The 19119-nt window shown below is 36.8% G+C and overlaps 1 protein-coding gene across 3 annotated transcripts in view; it reads left to right on the forward strand.

Annotated features, from left to right (window-relative positions):
• ARL13B (ADP ribosylation factor like GTPase 13B) overlaps nucleotides 1–19119 on the forward strand; it is a 78457-nt gene that overhangs the window by 52766 nt on the left and 6572 nt on the right. For all 3 annotated transcript variants that reach the window (XM_066347577.1, XM_066347578.1, XM_066347580.1), the window contains 6 exons: nucleotides 2734–2839; nucleotides 3703–3905; nucleotides 7423–7537; nucleotides 11084–11309; nucleotides 13808–13921; nucleotides 15321–15389. In XM_066347577.1, coding sequence (XP_066203674.1) covers nucleotides 2734–2839; nucleotides 3703–3905; nucleotides 7423–7537; nucleotides 11084–11309; nucleotides 13808–13921; nucleotides 15321–15389 — 833 coding nt within the window. The remainder of the gene's footprint in view (nucleotides 1–2733; nucleotides 2840–3702; nucleotides 3906–7422; nucleotides 7538–11083; nucleotides 11310–13807; nucleotides 13922–15320; nucleotides 15390–19119) is intronic.

Genomic DNA, 19119 nt, shown 5'->3' on the forward strand with positions numbered 1-19119 from the left:
TTATATTTTCAAAAAGAAATAATGGGGAGGGGGGAATGAACTAAAAACTAATGAAAATGATTACTTAGAGGAGAATGAATAGAATAGAAAGAGGAGAAAGGACAGAGTTGGGTCATACTTCTGATTTTACTATGTTATTATATATAGTTTTGAATTTGGAACCACATAAATGTCTTCAAAATTAAATCTTAAAATAAAAAGTTAACGCTAAAAAGCAAGAACAGCCTGAAACAAATAAACCTAGCTATATATCTAGATGACAGCATAACCATACGGAGAGGGATTCTTTTTTTTTTTGTGTGTGTGATAGAGACAGAGAGAGGGACAGATAGGAACAGACAGGCAGGAAGGGAGAGATGAGAAGCATCAATTTTTCATTACGGCACCTTAGTTCATTGATTGCTTTTCTCATATGTGCCTTGACCGAGGGCTACAGCAGAGCAAGTGACCCCTTGCTCAAGCCAGCAACCTTGGGCTCAAGCCATCAACCATGGGGTCATGTCTATGATCCCACACTCTAGCCAGCAACCCTGTGCTCAAACTGGTGAGCCCACACTCAAGCAACCTCGGGGTTTGAACTTGGGTCCTCTGAGTCCCAGTCTATCCACCGCGCCACCCCCTGGTCAGGCAGAGAGAGATTATTTCAAGTAATTTTAAAACTCAGTATTTTGACTTTGCATCTCGTGGTTTATATTTTGGATATAAGAATAACCACAAAAATATTTTCCCTAACATTTTGTAATTCTGTTTTAGTAATATGTAATATTGGTATTGTTGTATTGAAACCTTTATACATGTTGTAGGATAAAATAAAGAGACAATGTCAGTTTTATTAGAAACTGTAGTTTTCAGCCCTGGCCGGATAGCTTCATTGATTAGAGCAGGGGTAGTCCACCTTTGTATACCTACCGCCCACTTTTGTGTATCTGTTAGTAGTAAATTTTCTAACCGCCCACCGGTTCCACAGTAATGGTGATTTATAAAGTAGGGAAGTAACTTTACTTTATAAAATTTATAAAGCAGAGTTACAGCAAGTTAAAGCATATAATAATAATTACTTACCAAGTACTTTATGTCGGATTTTTGCTAAGTTTGGCAGAATAAATCTTTATAAAACAACTTACTATAGTTAAATCTATCTTTTTATTTATACTTTGGTTGTTCCACTACCGCCCACCATGAAAGCTGGAACGCCCACTAGTGGGTGGTAGGGACCAGGTTGATGACCACTGGGTTAGAGCATCATCCCAAAGTGCAGAGGTTGCCAGTTCAATCCCTTGTCAGGACATGTACAAGAACAAATTGATGTTTCTGTTTTTCCCTCTTTCTCTCTTCCAGTCTCTCAAATCAGTAAAACAATCATTAAGCAAAAAAAGAAACTAGTTTTCAACAAAAGACAATAGTAATACAATTTAATAAGCTAAGTCAAAACTTGGTAATATTTGATTTAACATGGAAAAATTAATATGAGCTTATGACTTACATGTTTTCTTTCTTAGAAAGCTACATTTCCCCACTAGTTTGTCCACTGAAAGGCTCTAGAAAGCAATGTCGTCATTAGGAATAAATATTCATAGCGCCCAGATTGTAGTCTTTACAATACCAGTCCTTACTGAAAGGAACAAGGGTCCCTTAGGGAAATGGGTGATTCCAGGTCTGGAATATTGTTTCTCACCAAAAAAGCAGCAAGATATTAAAGATGATGAGAGTAGCACCAATAGAACACGGAAGCCAACACAGAGGGGACTCCCAGCAACCAAAAGTAGGTAACTGAGCCTCCAAAAGAGCAGTGACTACAATATATTGAAACACATGAAATGTATTTTTCAAATCTATTATTTCATAATGATACACCCCATAAACCAAAGGAAGCAAGTTGTTCACCTTTGGAGGTTGATAGAGCACTGATTTATTATTATGAAAACTAGGAAATGAAGACAGGATCAAATATATCTCAACATTTTTCTGAAGACAGATGATGTGTTCATTAGATTTGTTCTGCGTATTTATTAATTAATATGTATTTGCCTGAAATGTCTATCAAACCCTGATCAATATTAACTTCTGCCATCTAAGAGCAAATTGTGGTGTTCTGTAAAAAAATTTCTTTTAGAACTTACGTGGGTTTTTCCATTTTGTGGTTTCCCAGTTTGTTCCTCACTGAATAGAATGTTCTTTATCCACAGTGCTACACAAAGTAACTTAGCCAGAAGTGGCCCACCTACCCAGTAAATTGCACGTTTATGTGGACACATCCATACACAGCAGATGCAGAGGAGCTCAGCTATGAAAAGCTCAGGGTGAATGTTTGGGTATTTACAGCAGGAACACTTTGTATTTTAAGGAGTTGAGGATATGAGATAAGGGCATTTACACCGTGGTACAAAGTATTTTAAGAAGGTAGAGAGAGACCTCATGGGAAGATTAGAATTGATAGCTTAGGGCTATGGAAACTAATCCATTTCTTTTTCTACTCCTAGCTTTTTTTGTTGGCCTGTTGACCTATTGCTTGTTTTCTTGACACTACCTGATTTCTCTGTCTCAGGTCAATTCTCACAAACTTATTTTAGCAGTAAAATAAAGTTAAATAATAAAACAGGTACTACCATACTCTGTTAAACCACTGTGTTCTGCAAAGAATAGGTTTAACAGCTTGAAATGAGAACATGGTCAAAATATTTTAAGTGGCTGCCTGATTATATATTTGCTATAAAATTATTTGTATCTGTCTAGGTTGGCAAATAAACAAGACAAGGAAGGGGCTTTAGGAGAAGCTGATGTGATTGAATGTCTGTCTCTGGAAAAAATGGTTAATGAGCACAAGTGCCTGTGTCAAATAGTAAGTTTTGGTCTTTGCTTTTTTGCCCTATGGAATATGTTCAGTAGAACAGTTTTGTTCAAGGTGCTAGGCAGTGAGGTGGCAGACAAGTAACAAAATAATTCATTACTGTTTTAACAGAATTTTTTTTTATCCAGGAAATTACATTCTCACTTTTTTGTTGATACTACTTAATATTGTAATATTTGTTTTCTATTTAGTTGGTACTGACTTCCATAAACTATCTTTTGAGATTTCAAAGACTTTAGATTTTAGCTTTTTGTTTAAGATATTGCTAGCAGGATTTGCAAGCTACACAATAAATCTTGCTATAAATGTTATAAATGGTAAAAAAAAAAGTATAAATATAAAATATGAACATAAAGGTTTACAATGAGCTCTGAAAAATCTTATCAGGAGAGTTATATAATCTTAAGAAAGATGGACAGAGAATTTAATTATTCTAATTTCAGAAGATGATCATTAGACTGTCAGTCTTAAAAGATGTTTACTACTATAAATTCCCTGGCATGAGGAATTAAAACTTTCTGCTATTTTTAATAAGTAGGGGCATTTTTCTTCAGAATTTAATTTTGTCTTCCAATCCGTTTGTTTCCAGTTTAAACTGGCCTTGTCAACTTCTTGTGTCATAATACCTCTAATAGCTTACAGATATTATACTTAAAATATTTCAATTCCTGTGTATTAATGTTAGTGGTCATTGCAGAGATATATTTTACAAGTTTAATAAGCAGGTGCTTCACATGATTGATATAATGGGTTAATTTTGATTTACCAGTAATTGTACTTAATAGTATATGGATAGATTTTTGTGGAAAACTTTTAGTTTTAAACTTTAAGTCAAATAAATTGCTGTTTTTCAGGAACCTTGTTCAGCAATCTTGGGATCTGGAAAGAAAATTGACAAGTCAATTAAGAAAGGCCTTTATTGGCTGCTACATATTATTGCAAGAGACTTTGATGCCTTAAATGAACGCATCCAAAAAGACACAACAGAGCAGCGTGCTCTTGAAGAACAAGAGAAACGAGAAAGGGCTGAACGAGTGCGAAAATTACGTGAAGAAAGGTAAGTAGGTTAATTTTGTACCACAGTGAATTTGAAAAGTCAAAAACATAACTGTATGAATATTTTATTAGTTTTGTCTATTCAGTTTCCTTTTTCTGTCTGAAGGCATTAGGTAAATTTTCAATTCCATTTGTATTTATTATTTCTAAGAGTTTAACTTTTTTTTAATCTCTTATTATTTTGAATTTTACTCCTTTTTTAATGGAATTTTATTTGGGTGACACTGGTTAACATAATTATACAGGTTTCAGGTACCCAATTCTACAACACATCTCGGTACTTATTACCTTTTTGTTTGTTTGTTTTGTGTGTGAGAGAGAGAGAAGGAGAGAGGTAGACAGACAGGATGGGAGAGAGATAAGAATTATCAACTCTAGTTGCAGCACTTTTAGTTGTATATTGATTGCTTTCTCATATGTGCCTTGACTGGGGCGGGGGGCTACAGCAGAGAGAGTGACCCCTTGCTCAAGCCAGAGACCCTGGGCTCAAGCCAGCGACCATGGGGTCATGTCTGTGATCCCACGCTCAAGCTGACAACTCCGTGCTCAAGCTGGTGAGCCTGCGCTCAAGACAGATGAGCCCACACTCACGCCAGCAACCTCGGGATTTTGAACCTATGTCCTCAGCATCCCAGGTCAATGCTCTATATTCACTATGGTCAGGCTTATCACCTGTTTTTTATGAGTACCTGTATTTCAGTGGTTCTGAAAAGCCCGTTTTGCTTCTCTGAGGGCATTTGGCAGTGTTTAGACATTTTTCCTTATCACAGTTGGAGGCGGTAGAGTGCTGCTGCGTAGAGGCTGCTGAACATCCCTGATGCACAGGACAGTCCCCAGAGAATTACTGTGTCCATAGATGGGGGAACTCTTTAGTCTCAGCAAAGACAGAGCTAAGCTGTTAGTGGATCATCAACCAAAGCAACATCTGATCTTCAATGCTAGTTTTGTCAGAAAGTAAATTAATTGCTTTGTCTCAGGTTTTTTGTTATTTTTGTGACAGACTTTTTTAAAGTGTGACAGAGACACAGAGAGAGAGAGAGGGGGACAGATAGGGACAGACAGACAGGAAGGGAGAGAGATGAGAAGCATCAATTCTTTGTTGCAGCACCTTAGTTGTTCATTGATTGCTTTCTCATATGTGCCTTGACGGGGTGGCTACAGCAGACCGAGTGACCCCTTGCTCAAGCCAGTAACTTTTGGGCTCAAGGCAGCGACTCTGGGGTCATGTCTATGATCCTGCACTCAAGCCAACGACCTTGGGTCCAAGCTGGTGAGCTTTGCTCAAACCAGATTAGCCCGCACTCAAGCTGGCAACCTTGGGGTTTCGAACCTGGGTCCTTCGCATCCCAGTCCGACGCACTATCCACTGTGCCACTGCCTGGTCAGGCTCTCTCAGGCTTTTAAATACATTTTTCAAATTATTTTAAATATATATTTCCCAAAAGGAAACTTTTAAAATAAATTTAGCAAACTGAATTAAAAGAAATGATTACATAAATTCTACCACAGAATGACTTATAATAATTTTAATACTGCAAAAAAGTACTCAGGTATGATTTAAAGTCAGATTTAGTGCTCAATACCAATATTTCTCTTTTCTCTACTAGATTATTTGCTTGGTAGGGAGGGGAGAAATGAGAAGATAGTTAAGTGAGCTCCTGTAAGATACAAAGTTGTCTTCCGTCTACTTAAGTAATACTGGCCTTCCATGTGCATTAACATAGTCACCGCCTGGTAGACAGGAGCCCACTAAACTGCCCTTGGCGTTGCTGTTGTAAGGTGTTCTCTGGCTGTTGAGGAATTCCTGTGGTTACAGGAATCTTTCATTTATTTTAGATGTAGGACTTAAAGGATAGAAATATTTGTAGAGGTAATTCTCCAGCCCCAAGAGCTCAATAATATGAGCAGGTCATTCAGCTAGATGTATTTGATGCTGATATGAGGTTTTACTTCCTGTGAGAGTCTGGTTTTCTATTCTGCCCTACTGTATAGTGGCTAGCATTTCAGAGGTCATAGGTTCGACCCGCGGTCAGAGCACATACGAGAAGCAATTGATGAGTACACAACTAAATGGAACAACTATGTGAAACAAGTTGATGGTTCTTTCTTTCTCTCTCTCACTCTCTCTCTCTCATATCAATGAAAAAAATGTAAAAGAAAAATTGAGTTGGGGAAGGAAACCTAATATTAAGTCATCTCCCCACCTCCAAGTTCTTACCTTTTCGTAAAGGTGTTCTAGGTCGTGTTATGGCAGGCTTTTCTCATACCCATTCCCCCCCTCTTCCTCCTTCCTCCTTCCTCCTAGCCGTGCCACGTGGGGGCTGAGGCTTCTCCTGTGGAGCACTCTCCATGATTAAAAGTGAACTGGCAGACCTCTGGTGGCGCAGTGGATAAAGTGTCGACCTGGAAATGCTGAGGTTGCCGATTCGAAACCCCGGGCTTGCCTGGTCAAGGCACATATGGGAATTGATGCTTCCAGCTCCTCCCCCCTGTCTCTCTTTCTTCTCTCTCTCCTCTCTAAAATGAATTAAAAAAAAAAAGTGAACTGGCATTCAGAGAGGAGCGATTTATAAAACACCATAAACCTATTTTGCTTCATTAAATGCAATCTAATGGATTCAGATATTTCTGAAAAACTGTAAAACATTATTTTTGGTATCTGAAAATAGTATATTAATACTAGATAAGTGAAATTGCTTGACAATAAATTAATAACATTAATAACAATTACTATAATATAATTTTTTTTTATCCACATGGGAAAGCTATCACTCAAAGATCCAGACACATGTCCAAGGTCACAGAAGTAGTAAATTGTAGATCTCTAAATCATGGCTTGCGAGGTTTAGAATGAAAGGATCTATCTTTTCATCAGAGACCATAATGAATAACCGTCATAGTAATGAACATTCACATTGCTATACTTTACTTGCAGCTTAGTTGCAGATCTATACTAGTCATCTTTCTGTTTTTAGCTGCTTGTTTGGGACATTAACTATAAGTCAGAGCCAGTGAATGTTTTACTAACAATGAATATGGAAATATTTAATTGGTATAGTACACTTATCTCTATAGCCTCTTCTATTATGCAAAGCAGCAGTCGTTATCTAGTTCACAGATGGTAACTAATTTGACACAGCTCTTCAGAAGAGGTTTAACAAAAGGACTTATTTATGTGTGAACGTCAATGAAGATGACAGCATTGGTTTGGAATGGCAATAAATTGACAAATTATAAAAAACACTAAGCACATAGAAAATTAATATGCACTTTTGACATCGATAAATCAGTCACAGGGATTGTTATTTTTGTTAGCATTTGTTTCTTTTAAAAATTCAAATGAACAGTCTTTATATGGCGGTAGAGGCCTGTTACTTGCCTAAGGATATCTGAAGATGTCTCAGTAATTTAAAGCTATGAAATTCCTAACTTTAATAGCCTTAAACCGATTGCAAGTGTTCTTAAACATGGTTGAGCATTTTCTCAGGAATTACAGTTTTATTTCCCTCAATCAATAGAGAACACAGAGAGCGAGAGCAGGCTGAACAGAATGGAACCAGTGGTCTGGCTGAGTTGGACACAGAACCAATTACTGTTAACCCTTTCCAGCCGATAGCAACTGTAATCACTGAGGTACGGATGGTGGCAGATGTACTTTTTCTATCTTAAGTTATATAGGAGGAAGTTAAGAAAGGAGTCGGGTAATTGAGAAAGGGGGCAGGGAATTGAGAAAGGGGGCAGGGAGATCAAAGTCCTATACCAGAGACTGATTATTTCTAAAAGAATGAAATAGGAGAGATGGCTTAAAGGTTTGCTGGGTTTTCCTGTCCTTCCAGTTGGCCCTCGGATCTGGTATAAAAAGGAAAGGTGACTTCAAAATTACTGAAAATGAAAAGGAAGATTGAATGTAGCAACTATAGTAGTTACTGTTCCGATAAATTTTTCTCGTCGTTTATTTTTTATGGTAGTGATACATATTTACTCTATAACATTGTCTCTTTGTCCCTGTGTTGCTTTTACTCCCATCTCTTTACAGTAATATTGAGATGCTTAGGATGCATTAGAATCTATAAATGAGTTTCTAACTGTTTACCCAGGGTACTTAAGAGTGTTTGAAACTGTAACAAATTCTTCTATTATATATGTAAATATGATTTATTTTACTTTTCATTGTCAGAAGTTTTACCAAAATTAATTTGTAGATCTTAATCATGAAGAAGTTAAAGGGTTGTGTGTGTGTATATGTGTGTGTATCTGTGTTTTCATTTTTTACTGGTGTCCAGAGTTTGACTTGGCCCTGCTTTAATTGGCCTCGGAGGCTGTGTCCCCCGAGGCAGAGCTTCCGAAACATCCCCTCCATTCCCCAGAGCTTAAGTGTGCTGGGCCCCTGCCTGTGCGTTGTCCGTTCCTCTTCCCCTGTCACCGCCTCCGTCCACACAGGTGCTTGTCGGGAAAGGCGGATGCTCACTCTTCCTCGGGGCTGCTGCTGAGGAGGGCGGCAGCTCCACAGGTAAGGAGATGATCGGATAATCTGGGTGTTGCTTTATTTGGAAAAATAATTGGTAATGTGAAATATTTGGACTTAAGTTGCTTAGGTACTGGAAGGTTAATTGTATTTAATTTTTGTATTAACCCCACTGCATTTAACTTAATTAAATGTGTGCTTTTCTAAGTACAGTAAAGCTGTCTTAATAACTTAAGCTCTTGTTTTGTCTCCCATCTTATTAAATATTATTTTTGTCAAGTTTTGTTTTATGGTCTTTTAAAAATATTGGTGGGAAAGAAGGAAGTCAAGTTTGACTTTTCACTTGAAAACATTAATTTATATGTGTAAAGAATTGACCTTGTAAATAATGACCTGTTATTTCATAGTACCATGATGACTTAGCAGAGTCCTTAGTGCTTCCACCAACATTGTGTTTCTCATTGAATAAAGATGTGAGCAATACTGGTGTACAGAATAGTAGACCTTATATTGAAAATGCCTGAATCAATAATTGGCATGGGGAAAGTGCACTTATTATGCATTTAAGCTATAGTAATTTCAAGAAGACGATTAGTAAAGAAATGAAACAAATGAAAACAGATTACTTATACAGTCTCCTTTAAGCCAAGCATATTTTCTTTTTTTCCCCACAAAATTTCTCCTCTAAAATGTTTGCATTTTAGAGAAGATTTTTATATCCCTTTGATTTTTAAAACAGCTGATAAAAATGGTAAGGTATTGGTTCCAGAACAGAGAGCTCAATGGAACATTGATAGATATGGAATAAACCTAATGATGTCTGAATTTTTTGTATAAGATAAAGGTGTCATTTCAAATCTGGGAGAAGAGGATGTTGGGACCCCTGAGCAATCATTTTGTAATAAAATAAAATTATCAAGCACTGTATATACCAAATTAAATCCCAGAAGACTTAAATGTATTAAAAATAAAGCCTTAAAAATACTAGCACATAATATAGTTAAACAGTTATATATATGTGGAGGAAGAAAAATGTTCAAAGCAGGACAATCAAGCTACAAATCATGAAGTGAAAATAGGTAGACCTTAGTATATTCAGTTTTTTTTTTGTATTTTTCTGAAGCTGGAAACGGGGAGAGACAGTCAGACAGACTCCCGTATGCGCCCGACCAGGATCCACCCGGCACGCCCACCAGGGGCGCTCTGCCCACCAGGGGGCGATGCTCTGCCCCTCCGGGCATTGCTCTGCTGGGACCAGAGCCACTCTAGCGCCTGGGGCAGAGGCCAAGGAGCCATCCCCAGCGCCCGGGCCATCTTTGCTCCAATGGAGCCTTGGCTGCGGGAGGGGAAAGAGAGACAGAGAGGAAGGAGGGGGGGTGGAGAAGCAAATGGGCGCTTCTCCTATGTGCCCTGGCCGGGAATCGAACTCCCCCGCACGCCAGGCCCACGCTCTACTGCTGAGCCAACCGGCCAGGGCCAGTATATTCAGTTTTTAAAGAGCTCTTCTACAAAGTTAAAGGCCAAGCAAACCCTAATGAGAAATATTTATATTTGAGACAGGACAAATAAAGAACCCTTAAAAATTACTATGAAAATAATGAAAATCAAATAGGAAACTGGATATTGGGTTACCATATGTAATTCTCTAAAGAAACAATAAAAATGTCAGTAACATTATTTAATAGTTCATTTTTATAGTGATAAGTAGTAGTAAAAACCACATGTTAAACCAGGGGTCCCCAAACTTTTTACACAGGGGGCCAGTTCACTGTCCCTCAGACCGTTGGAGGGTCGCCACATACAGTGCTCCTCTCACTGACCACCAATGAAAGAGGTGCCCCTTCCGAAGTGTGGCGGGGCTGGATAAATGGCCTCAGGGGGCTGCATGCAGCCTGTGGGCCGTAGTTTGGGGACACCTATAAACTAATACTGTGGTAAAAACATTTATTAGTTTGACAGAGATATAAAAGTGGTTATGATATACACCACTGAAAAGGTGTGGGGAAATACACTCAACCTTTGCTTGGGGTATAAGTTGACTTTAATTTTTCTGAAGAGAAGTTGGTAGTGTGTCACATTTTAACATGTGCTTACCCATTACCAACAATTCTAATGTTAGGAGTTTATGCTAAAGAACTAATTCAATAGTTATGTTTCTTTTAGTTGTGAAAAATTAAAAGTAACCTCTATATTCATTGATTGGGAATTGGTAAAATAAGTTATAACTATTCAAACTGATAATTGGTAAAAGTAATCATAGCTAACACATATGACATTTAACAGCTAATACTTTACAACGTGTCAGTGACTATTCTAAGGAAAGAACTATATTCTTAAAAACCTCAGTTATTTTTAAATTACAAATGCGTAAATATGTACCTCTAGAAACAGTACCACATTTGCGCATGTTTGTGGATGGTGCATGCCTGTACGTGTGCAGTAGGCAAAGAAAAGCATCCCTTCGTGAATGTACACCAAGCAGCGGTCATCTCTAGATTGTGGAACTACTAGTAATATTTGTTTTCCTCTTTCATACCATGTTTTCTGAATGTTTGGCAATTAGCATGTTACAGTGATGTCTTTAACAAATAATTTTTAGTGGAAATAATCACAGTTCCCCAAAGTTACAGAATGATCTTGGATTATTTGATTTTTCCCTTATAATGATCTGAGATACAACTGATATTAAAGGTGATGTATTCCATTTTTATTAGAATGAAAAAAAACTTGAAAACGAGAAAAGGAGACAAAATATGGAGAAAGTCTGTAATGACTGCCCCCTGAAATATAAAACGGAGCCTGACCAGATAAAGACACAGAGCCAGATCAGTGACTGTAGCCAAAAAAACAATGACTTTGGAACAGTAGACAATTACAAGGAAGCGTTAACCCAGCAGTTGGAGAATGAAGATGAGACCGACCAGCCATCATCAGAATCAGGTGATAAATTTAGTTATTAAATGAATAGATATACAAATATATATATATATCTCCATAGCATAATTATACTTCTTTTATTTGTCATGGTTATTTTGATGAAAATATTTTTTCTGTCTCCAAATGCAGTATTTATCATGGTCTTTAGTTACTCAATCAGTTTGCTAATGTTTTTTATTCACGAGGCCTTGTGATGTAGTAGTCTTTTGTAACTTAGAAGAATTTCAGCAGAAAATTTTAAATTTATTATGATAAATTTGGAATATAGTATAGCCCCAGGAGTCCTTGGAATGTGTTTAATACCTTTAAAGCTTTTTGAGGTTTTTGTTAGTTCAGCATCGTTACCTTTATTGACATGCTATTTCTGTAGGATGCACTCAGTTGAACATTTTTTAAGTCTTATCAAATAGCCATTTTCCTCTTATTTTAATATCATATAAAATTTTCAATTCATAATTGCTTTCCTAGTTTGAAGTGGTTATGTAATTAAAGGGAAGTGTATTCTTTTGGTATCATAAAGATCCCAAAAGCCTGTGTCTGGAATCTGAGAACCTGGGATAGAACCCTGACTTTCCCATCTACTAGCTATTTGTTTTATTATATCATGTTCTTCAGTCTCCCTTATCGCTAAAATGAAAATAAGCATAATGGTTTACAAGGATTTTAGGGTCATGTATAATAATAAAAAAAAATCTTTACAATGTTCTAGCATGGGCATGACACATGGGAGCTACCTAATAGTTATTACTTCCTTGCCTTTCTTTGTTAGCAATATGGTCCCATTGTATATAAGAATTTTTACCCAGTATCCAAAAGTTTATGAAAATAAGATCTCAGTCCTTGGGGTTCAGATTAGCTAGCGTGTATATTTTGCTGTATAAAAAATAATTGGATTTGAGAGTTCTACATTTGTAACCTGGGAAGTTAAGCCATATTCATACCCATATATGATAGTTCTGTCAGAGTTAAACAGAAAGTAGAATTAAAGTAGCCTCTCAGTATATTGAAAGAACTCTAACACAAATACATTATTTGAAAATAAAGTGCAGGATGATCTAAGGTAGTCTTTTATATAACTATTATTATAATTAACACATTTTATAATTTAGAACATGGTTTCATATGCCTTATATTACGTATTTAACACAACACAGCATTATGCTATTTAACATAACAATGCGAGGGTATATTATTTCCATTTATATAGAATAGAAAGCCGGGGACTTGGAGAGGTTGAATAACATATTTCAGATCATACATCTTGTCTGTGGGTGGGCTGAGACCCCAGCTCAGATCATCTGCTTTATCTTTTATGCTCTTCTATGACCCTGAGCTGCTGCCAAGCTAACGAGCCATGTGGTAATGAGACTGTCTTTCCTTTCTCCCAGCTGGAAAGTTTACCACTCCAGCTGTAAAGAGATGTCTTGTCTCTCTCTGGAGTAAAATGGGTCAAATGACACTAATTGATTGTTTCTAAATATGTTTGTATTTCTCATTGCTCAGTTGGTTTCATAGAGGTAGACTGTTTCTTAAGTAACAGATAATTCCCATTTTAGAAAATGTATTACATAGTATAGAAATTTAGATTGGAATTGTCAGTGAAAATATTTCAGTAACTTTTATGTTTGATTATTAACCACTATGCCATCTTGGCTTACGTTTTTAAAGTCTACATGTTAACAACATAGATGTCCTAAAAATGTTAAGTGCTTAAGTGAGAATCTGTAAGTAGTTAATTTTTAAAAGAACACAAATTCAGTTCTTCAACATCTATTGTGAATTTTGGTTTTATGTACAGGGTGGGTTTAGTTATGAGTACACGGAACAAAGAGTTTATTCTTGTATTATTTATTTTATTATATTTCATATGAACAACTGTAAACCTACTTTTGCCACACCCTGTATTTATATTAAGCGTATCTTATTTGGCGGTTATTTTAATGGGTAATGTGCTTAGGTATGATTGAGGTCTTTTTTACATTTTAAATAATTATTTTTGGACAGTTTATCCCTAGAATGTAAATATGTGTGTGTGTGTGTGTGTGTGTGTGTGTGTGTGTATAATAGGTATAGATATGGATATAGATATATAGATATAGATATATATGTTCTACTGAGACAAATCAATACCTCTTTCTCCAAGCCATTCTAAGTTTTATGGAAGTTGTTGCAATTAAAAAATATTTACTTAATAATGACATTTGAAATAATATGTTACTTTTGGAAATGTGAAAATTTTTTTGTATTCTGAATAACCTCTCAGAACTTAGAATGTAGGGTTTTTGTTGTTTGTATCATATTAATTAATCATTCAATAAACAATTGTTTAAAAATATAATTTGTAGTGAAAACAAGTTCATATTTTGTTACTGGTAATAATTTTAAATTTAAATTGAAGATACATTTTTGTAGTAATGATAATATCAGTATTCTGGTTATATTCTTCATTTTTATTGTAGAAATTAATTTTTTTCCAAACAAATATGCTTATATTTTTATAGATAACAGTAAAAAGAAAACTAAGAAACTAAGAATAAAAAGGAGTCATCGTGTGGAACCCGTTAGTACCGATGACACCACTCCTAAGAGCCCACCACCCCCGCCTCCTCCCCCTGGTGAGTAATTTGATATTGATACTGAATTTAGAAATATTGCTTTAAACAATGAATACAAAAATGAAAACTTGTATAGTTTTTATCTAGTATATTCATTATCTTGTGAATTTCTGAAAAGAGTTGTTTGTTCCATTTTGTTTGAAATTTATCAACATATGTATCTATTGCTTTCTTTAACCATAAAAAATGTTTTATAAAGGTAAAAATTAAGTAAAAAGTGATTTAAAAAACCTTACTCAGGCACTTCCAGAATGGATTCAAATCTTTCTTTAAATATCAGTGCACAGATTGCTAAAAGAAATTCAAGTTTAATGACTAGATGGCTAAAATGAGCTTCTAAAAAATTGCATCTTTCATCCTGAAAGTTAACATTTAAAACCAAGATTTGTGAGTTTTTTCATTATATTTTCAACATACACATTGACCTTTTAAGTTGTTACGGGGATTAAATGGAATGCTTCATGTAAAGCACTGACTGGGACATACTCCTTGCATAAAAAATGTGAGTAATTTCTCAGCAGTAAGCGGAATGCCTTGTGTACTGTATGTGCTCAATAAAGATCTAAATGAGCCCTGGCCGGTTGGCTCAGCGGTAGAGCGTCGGCCTAGCGTGCGGAGGACCCAGGTTCGATTCCCGGCCAGGGCACACAGGAGAAGCGCCCATTTGCTTCTCCACCCCTCCGCCGCACTTTCCTCTCTGTCTCTCTCTTCCCCTCCCGCAGCCAAGGCTCCATTGGAGCAAAGATGGCCCGGGCGCTGGGGATGGCTCTGTGGCCTCTGCCCCAGGCGCTAGAGTGGCTCTGGTCGCAATATGGCGACGCCCAGGATGGGCAGAGCATCGCCCCCTGGTGGGCAGAGCGTCGCCCCATGGTGGGCGTGCCGGGTGGATCCCGGTCGGGCGCATGCGGGAGTCTGTCTGACTGTCTCTCCCCGTTTCCAGCTTCAGAAAAAAGAAAAAAAAAAAAAAAAAAAAAAAAAAAAAGATCTAAATGTATATGTTTATAGTGACCTTTTAGCCCTCCTAGAAGGCTTTATGGTAACATTTTGGTTTGAGAATTATTTGAAGACTCATTTCTAATATTCCATTTAATAAGTAAACATTTCTTGTAGCCTCTTCTAGGGGTTACAATAATAGCCTAAACTTATTTATTGAGGTGGTGAAGATGCATATATTTTTAACTAAAGGTAAATAAAAATTTAAAGTAAATGTTACCAGCCCATAGTGACATTCTTAAATAGAAGTCATTTAAAATGGGCTTATGGTTATTTAGTATTTTGTCATTCAGTATATATTAATTGACATCAAATGTTATATACGTTCCTGCCTAGGGAGGGATCCTCTCGACCAACTTGAAGAGGCATTCTTTAACAGTGTTTTAAATGTTTCTGTTTTTTTTAGTTGGCTGGGGAACACCCAAAGTCACTAGACTTCCAAAACTTGAGCCTCTTGGTGAAACACGTCATAATGGTAATGCAAAAGGATCAGTTTTAAATATCTATACATATTACCTGCACTTTTCTTTACCTCATTACTAAAGTTTTATTTCTGGAAGCCTTTCAGATCCAAAGCTATCCTTTTTCATTATATGTCATTTTTTTTTCTATTTACTTAATTTTATTCTTAAGTGCCATTTGCCTCTAAATAATTTGAATTGACATTTACCTTAGAATACAGAGATAAAAATAATCATAGCTTGTGTTTACCTGTTAAATATTTATGTAAATAGTAATGCAAAGCGAAAGGCTTTCCAGCCATTTAAATGAACTTGACATTACAATTATGATGCTTGAAACTGCATCGTTTTACATGTGTGTGCTCAGTATACTCAATGATGCCATATGATTGCTCTTTCTCTGCTTCTAGAAGGACACCAAGGTGCTAAATATATATTAAAATGAAGTAAAGATGATCAACAACACAGTTGTAGAATCAGAAACCACTCAAGGATACCAGATAAAGTGCAGCTTAATATAGAAGATTACTGATGGTTTTATTGCCCCCAAATAAATTTCTTTGTATGTAGTTAACATGAGGTATACAGTCCAGCCAATATATGGCTTTAGAACTCCACAGCTGGAAAACTGAAGAAAGGACTGTTGGGAGTAGAGGACTGCCTTGTACACAGGAGTCCTCATTTTAGACCGTCAGCCCAAATTCTTTTCATAAAGTATTTCCAGTATGCAAAAGGATAATATATATTATATTCTAGCTCAATGAATTTCTCTATCAGTAACCTCCAGTTTGCTTTCTGACGGCTTTGTTTACTGAATCTAGAGCTTGGTTTCCTAAGGAGACTAGTTTATTAGGGAAAAAAAAAGTCAGAAGTTTAATCTTAGAAAAGCTTTACCATATAATTTGAAATTATATCCAACTCTATATAATGCCCTTATTCAAAAATTATATAAATATAAATCTGCTATTTTCTTTCTTTTTTAGAATACTGTAGGCCGATAATTAAATAGCTCTTCATAATCATTCCTAAAGTTGAAAGATTTCATTTCTAGAGACAGAAAAGTTTGTCCTTAGGCTATATCAGAATTACAGTGAAATCACATCTAGTTGACTGATTCTGTCACAATACTTTTATTGACTGTTAATAGGTTAGTTTCTATTTTATTATACTCTGAAATTGTATTTGAATTCATTATCAGTTTAAATATTCAGTATGTTATTAGACAAATTAGGTAACGTTAATATATATGTTTAACCTGACCAGGCGGTTGCACAGTGGATAGAGCATTGGACTGGATCACAGAGGACCCGGGTTTGAAACCCCAAGGTCACCAGCTTGAGCACGGGGTCACTGGCTTGAGCATTGAATCATAGACATGATCCCATTGTCATTGGCTTGAGCCCAAGGTTGCTGGCTTGAGCAAGGGGTCACTCTCTCTGCTGTAGCCCCACCCCCTCTGGTCAAGGCACATATGAGAAAGCAATCAATGAACAACTAAGGAGCCACAAAAAGAATTGATGTTTCTCATCTCTCTCCCTTCCTGTCTGTCTGTCCCTGTCTGTCTGCCCCATCTGGCCTCCTCTCTGTCTCTCTCTTTTTCTGTCACAAAATATATGTGTGCATGTGTGTGTGTGTATTATGTATATATAGACAAACAGGTATATATAGAAAATATTAATATCTCCTATGACATTTTTTTCTCTTACTGAATCAGGTATCCAGTGAACTACTATTTCGTATTTGATACCACCTAAAACTTTGGTGATAACAAGAGGAGTAAGACATAAATTCTTCCTTTCTGGGGATCCTAGTCTAATAAAGAAGACCAATTTCAGCTTCCTTTACTCTGTGACAGTTTACATACAGTGATAAGTTCTGTGCTGTAGAACTGTAATGCTGTGCACGAACTGGAGGGATAGTGAAAGTGGATTTAGAACTGGGCTTTTAAGAAAGAGAAGCGTCTTCAGCAGAATACACAGTAGTTTCAAAGGCAGAGAGGGTGGAAAGGACAGTGGGTATTTGGAAAGTAGCATAAAGTTACTGGAGCATGTGTTCATGTGGGTAGAATGAATAAGAGAAGAAATTTCAAGTTGAAGAGAGTGTCAAAACTGGAATTACAGTTTAGGGAAAGATTCTGAATGCCCTCACATATATGTTAAGATGTCTGAACTTGCTATAATTTTACAAAAGACACTATAAATTTTTAGCAGGGAAATAGTGTTACTAGATTTGTTGTTTAGAAGAACTACTTTTGACACAATGTGACCTGTAGACTTGATGGTGGCCACACCTGAGATAAGAAAGGATCCCAGCTAGGAGGCTGTTGCAGTAGGCAGAGTGAGAAGTGGAAATTGGAGTGGAGAGTAAAAAAATGTATGCAACGAATATCTTAACGATTACAATAGGTAATATTTAATGAATGGATCTATAGGCCGAGGGGGAGGAATAGAGAGTGACACGGCTCAAGGGGCTGGAAGGTTGGTGCTACCTGTAAGACTGAAAATACACGAGAAGAAAACCTGCTTTGCAGGTGTCTGAAGGCTTACCTATTTGAAATGTCTGTCGCCCAGTACAAGTAAGATTCTGGAGCTCAGAAGAAAGTAAAGGACCTAGGTATGTGGAGGGTATGTAGGTTGAGTTTTCCTTTCAGTTGTCATCACACAATAGGAGTGCTCTGCCTGGGACAGATGCTCTGAAATTGTTTACTGAATGAATGCAGTTGAGAAAATGATAGTTTCCTGTTTCTGAGAGAAAGTGTCTAGAATGAGGAGCAAATAACTAATGGTAGCATCTGTGGGGAACCTTTAGTTACGGGCAAGTGAAAAAAGAGGTTGAAAATGGCCTAGGCCTGTCCAGGCGGTGGCGCAATGGATAGAGCATTGGAGTGTGACACGGAGGACCCAGGTTCGAGACCCCAAGATCGCTGGCTTGACTGTCGGCTTATCTGGTTTGAGCAAGGCTCACCAGCTTGAGCCCATGGTTGCTGGGCTGAGCAAAGGGTCCCTCACTCTGCTGTAGACCCCCAGTCAACGCACATATGAGAAAGCAGTCAGTGAACAACTAAGGTGCCACAACAAAGAATTGATGCTTCTCATCTCTCTCCTTCCTGTCTGTTTGTCTGTCCCTATCTGTCCCTCTGAGTCTCTGTCTTTCACACACACACACACACACACACACACACGGGCTGAGAAGGTTGTTTCTGTTTTACCTTGCTTTTTAAAAAAAAATTAGAACTTCTCAGAAAGAATTATAATAACTTAAGGTTAATACCGCCATATTCCTATTTTCAGTTTATATTAATAAATTTAGCTTCCATAGCAGAGAATAAACCACTATCACTTCATAAATGTTAAAAATATCTTTATTATTTTTTTCATAAACTTTAAGTCAGAGTATACTAAGCTGGGTTAAAAAACAGTGTACGACCATTTCTTTTTATTTTTTTATTTTTTTTAATTTTTTTTAAAATAATTTTATTTTTTTAATGGGGCGACATCAATAAATCAGGATACATATATTCAAAGATAACATGTCCAGGTTATCTTGTCGTTCAATTATGTTGCATACCCATCACCCAAAGTCAGATTGTCCTCTGTCACTTTCTATCTAGTTTTCTTTGTGCCCCTCCCCCTCCCCCTTTCCCTCTCCCTCCCCCCCCCCCCCTGTAACCACCACACTCTTATCAATGTCTCTTAGTCTCACTTTTATGTCCCACCTAAGTATGGAATATTGCAGTTCTTCTTT

This window comes from Saccopteryx leptura, chromosome 8, assembly GCF_036850995.1.
Source record: "Saccopteryx leptura isolate mSacLep1 chromosome 8, mSacLep1_pri_phased_curated, whole genome shotgun sequence".
Classification (NCBI taxonomy): domain Eukaryota; kingdom Metazoa; phylum Chordata; class Mammalia; order Chiroptera; family Emballonuridae; genus Saccopteryx; species Saccopteryx leptura.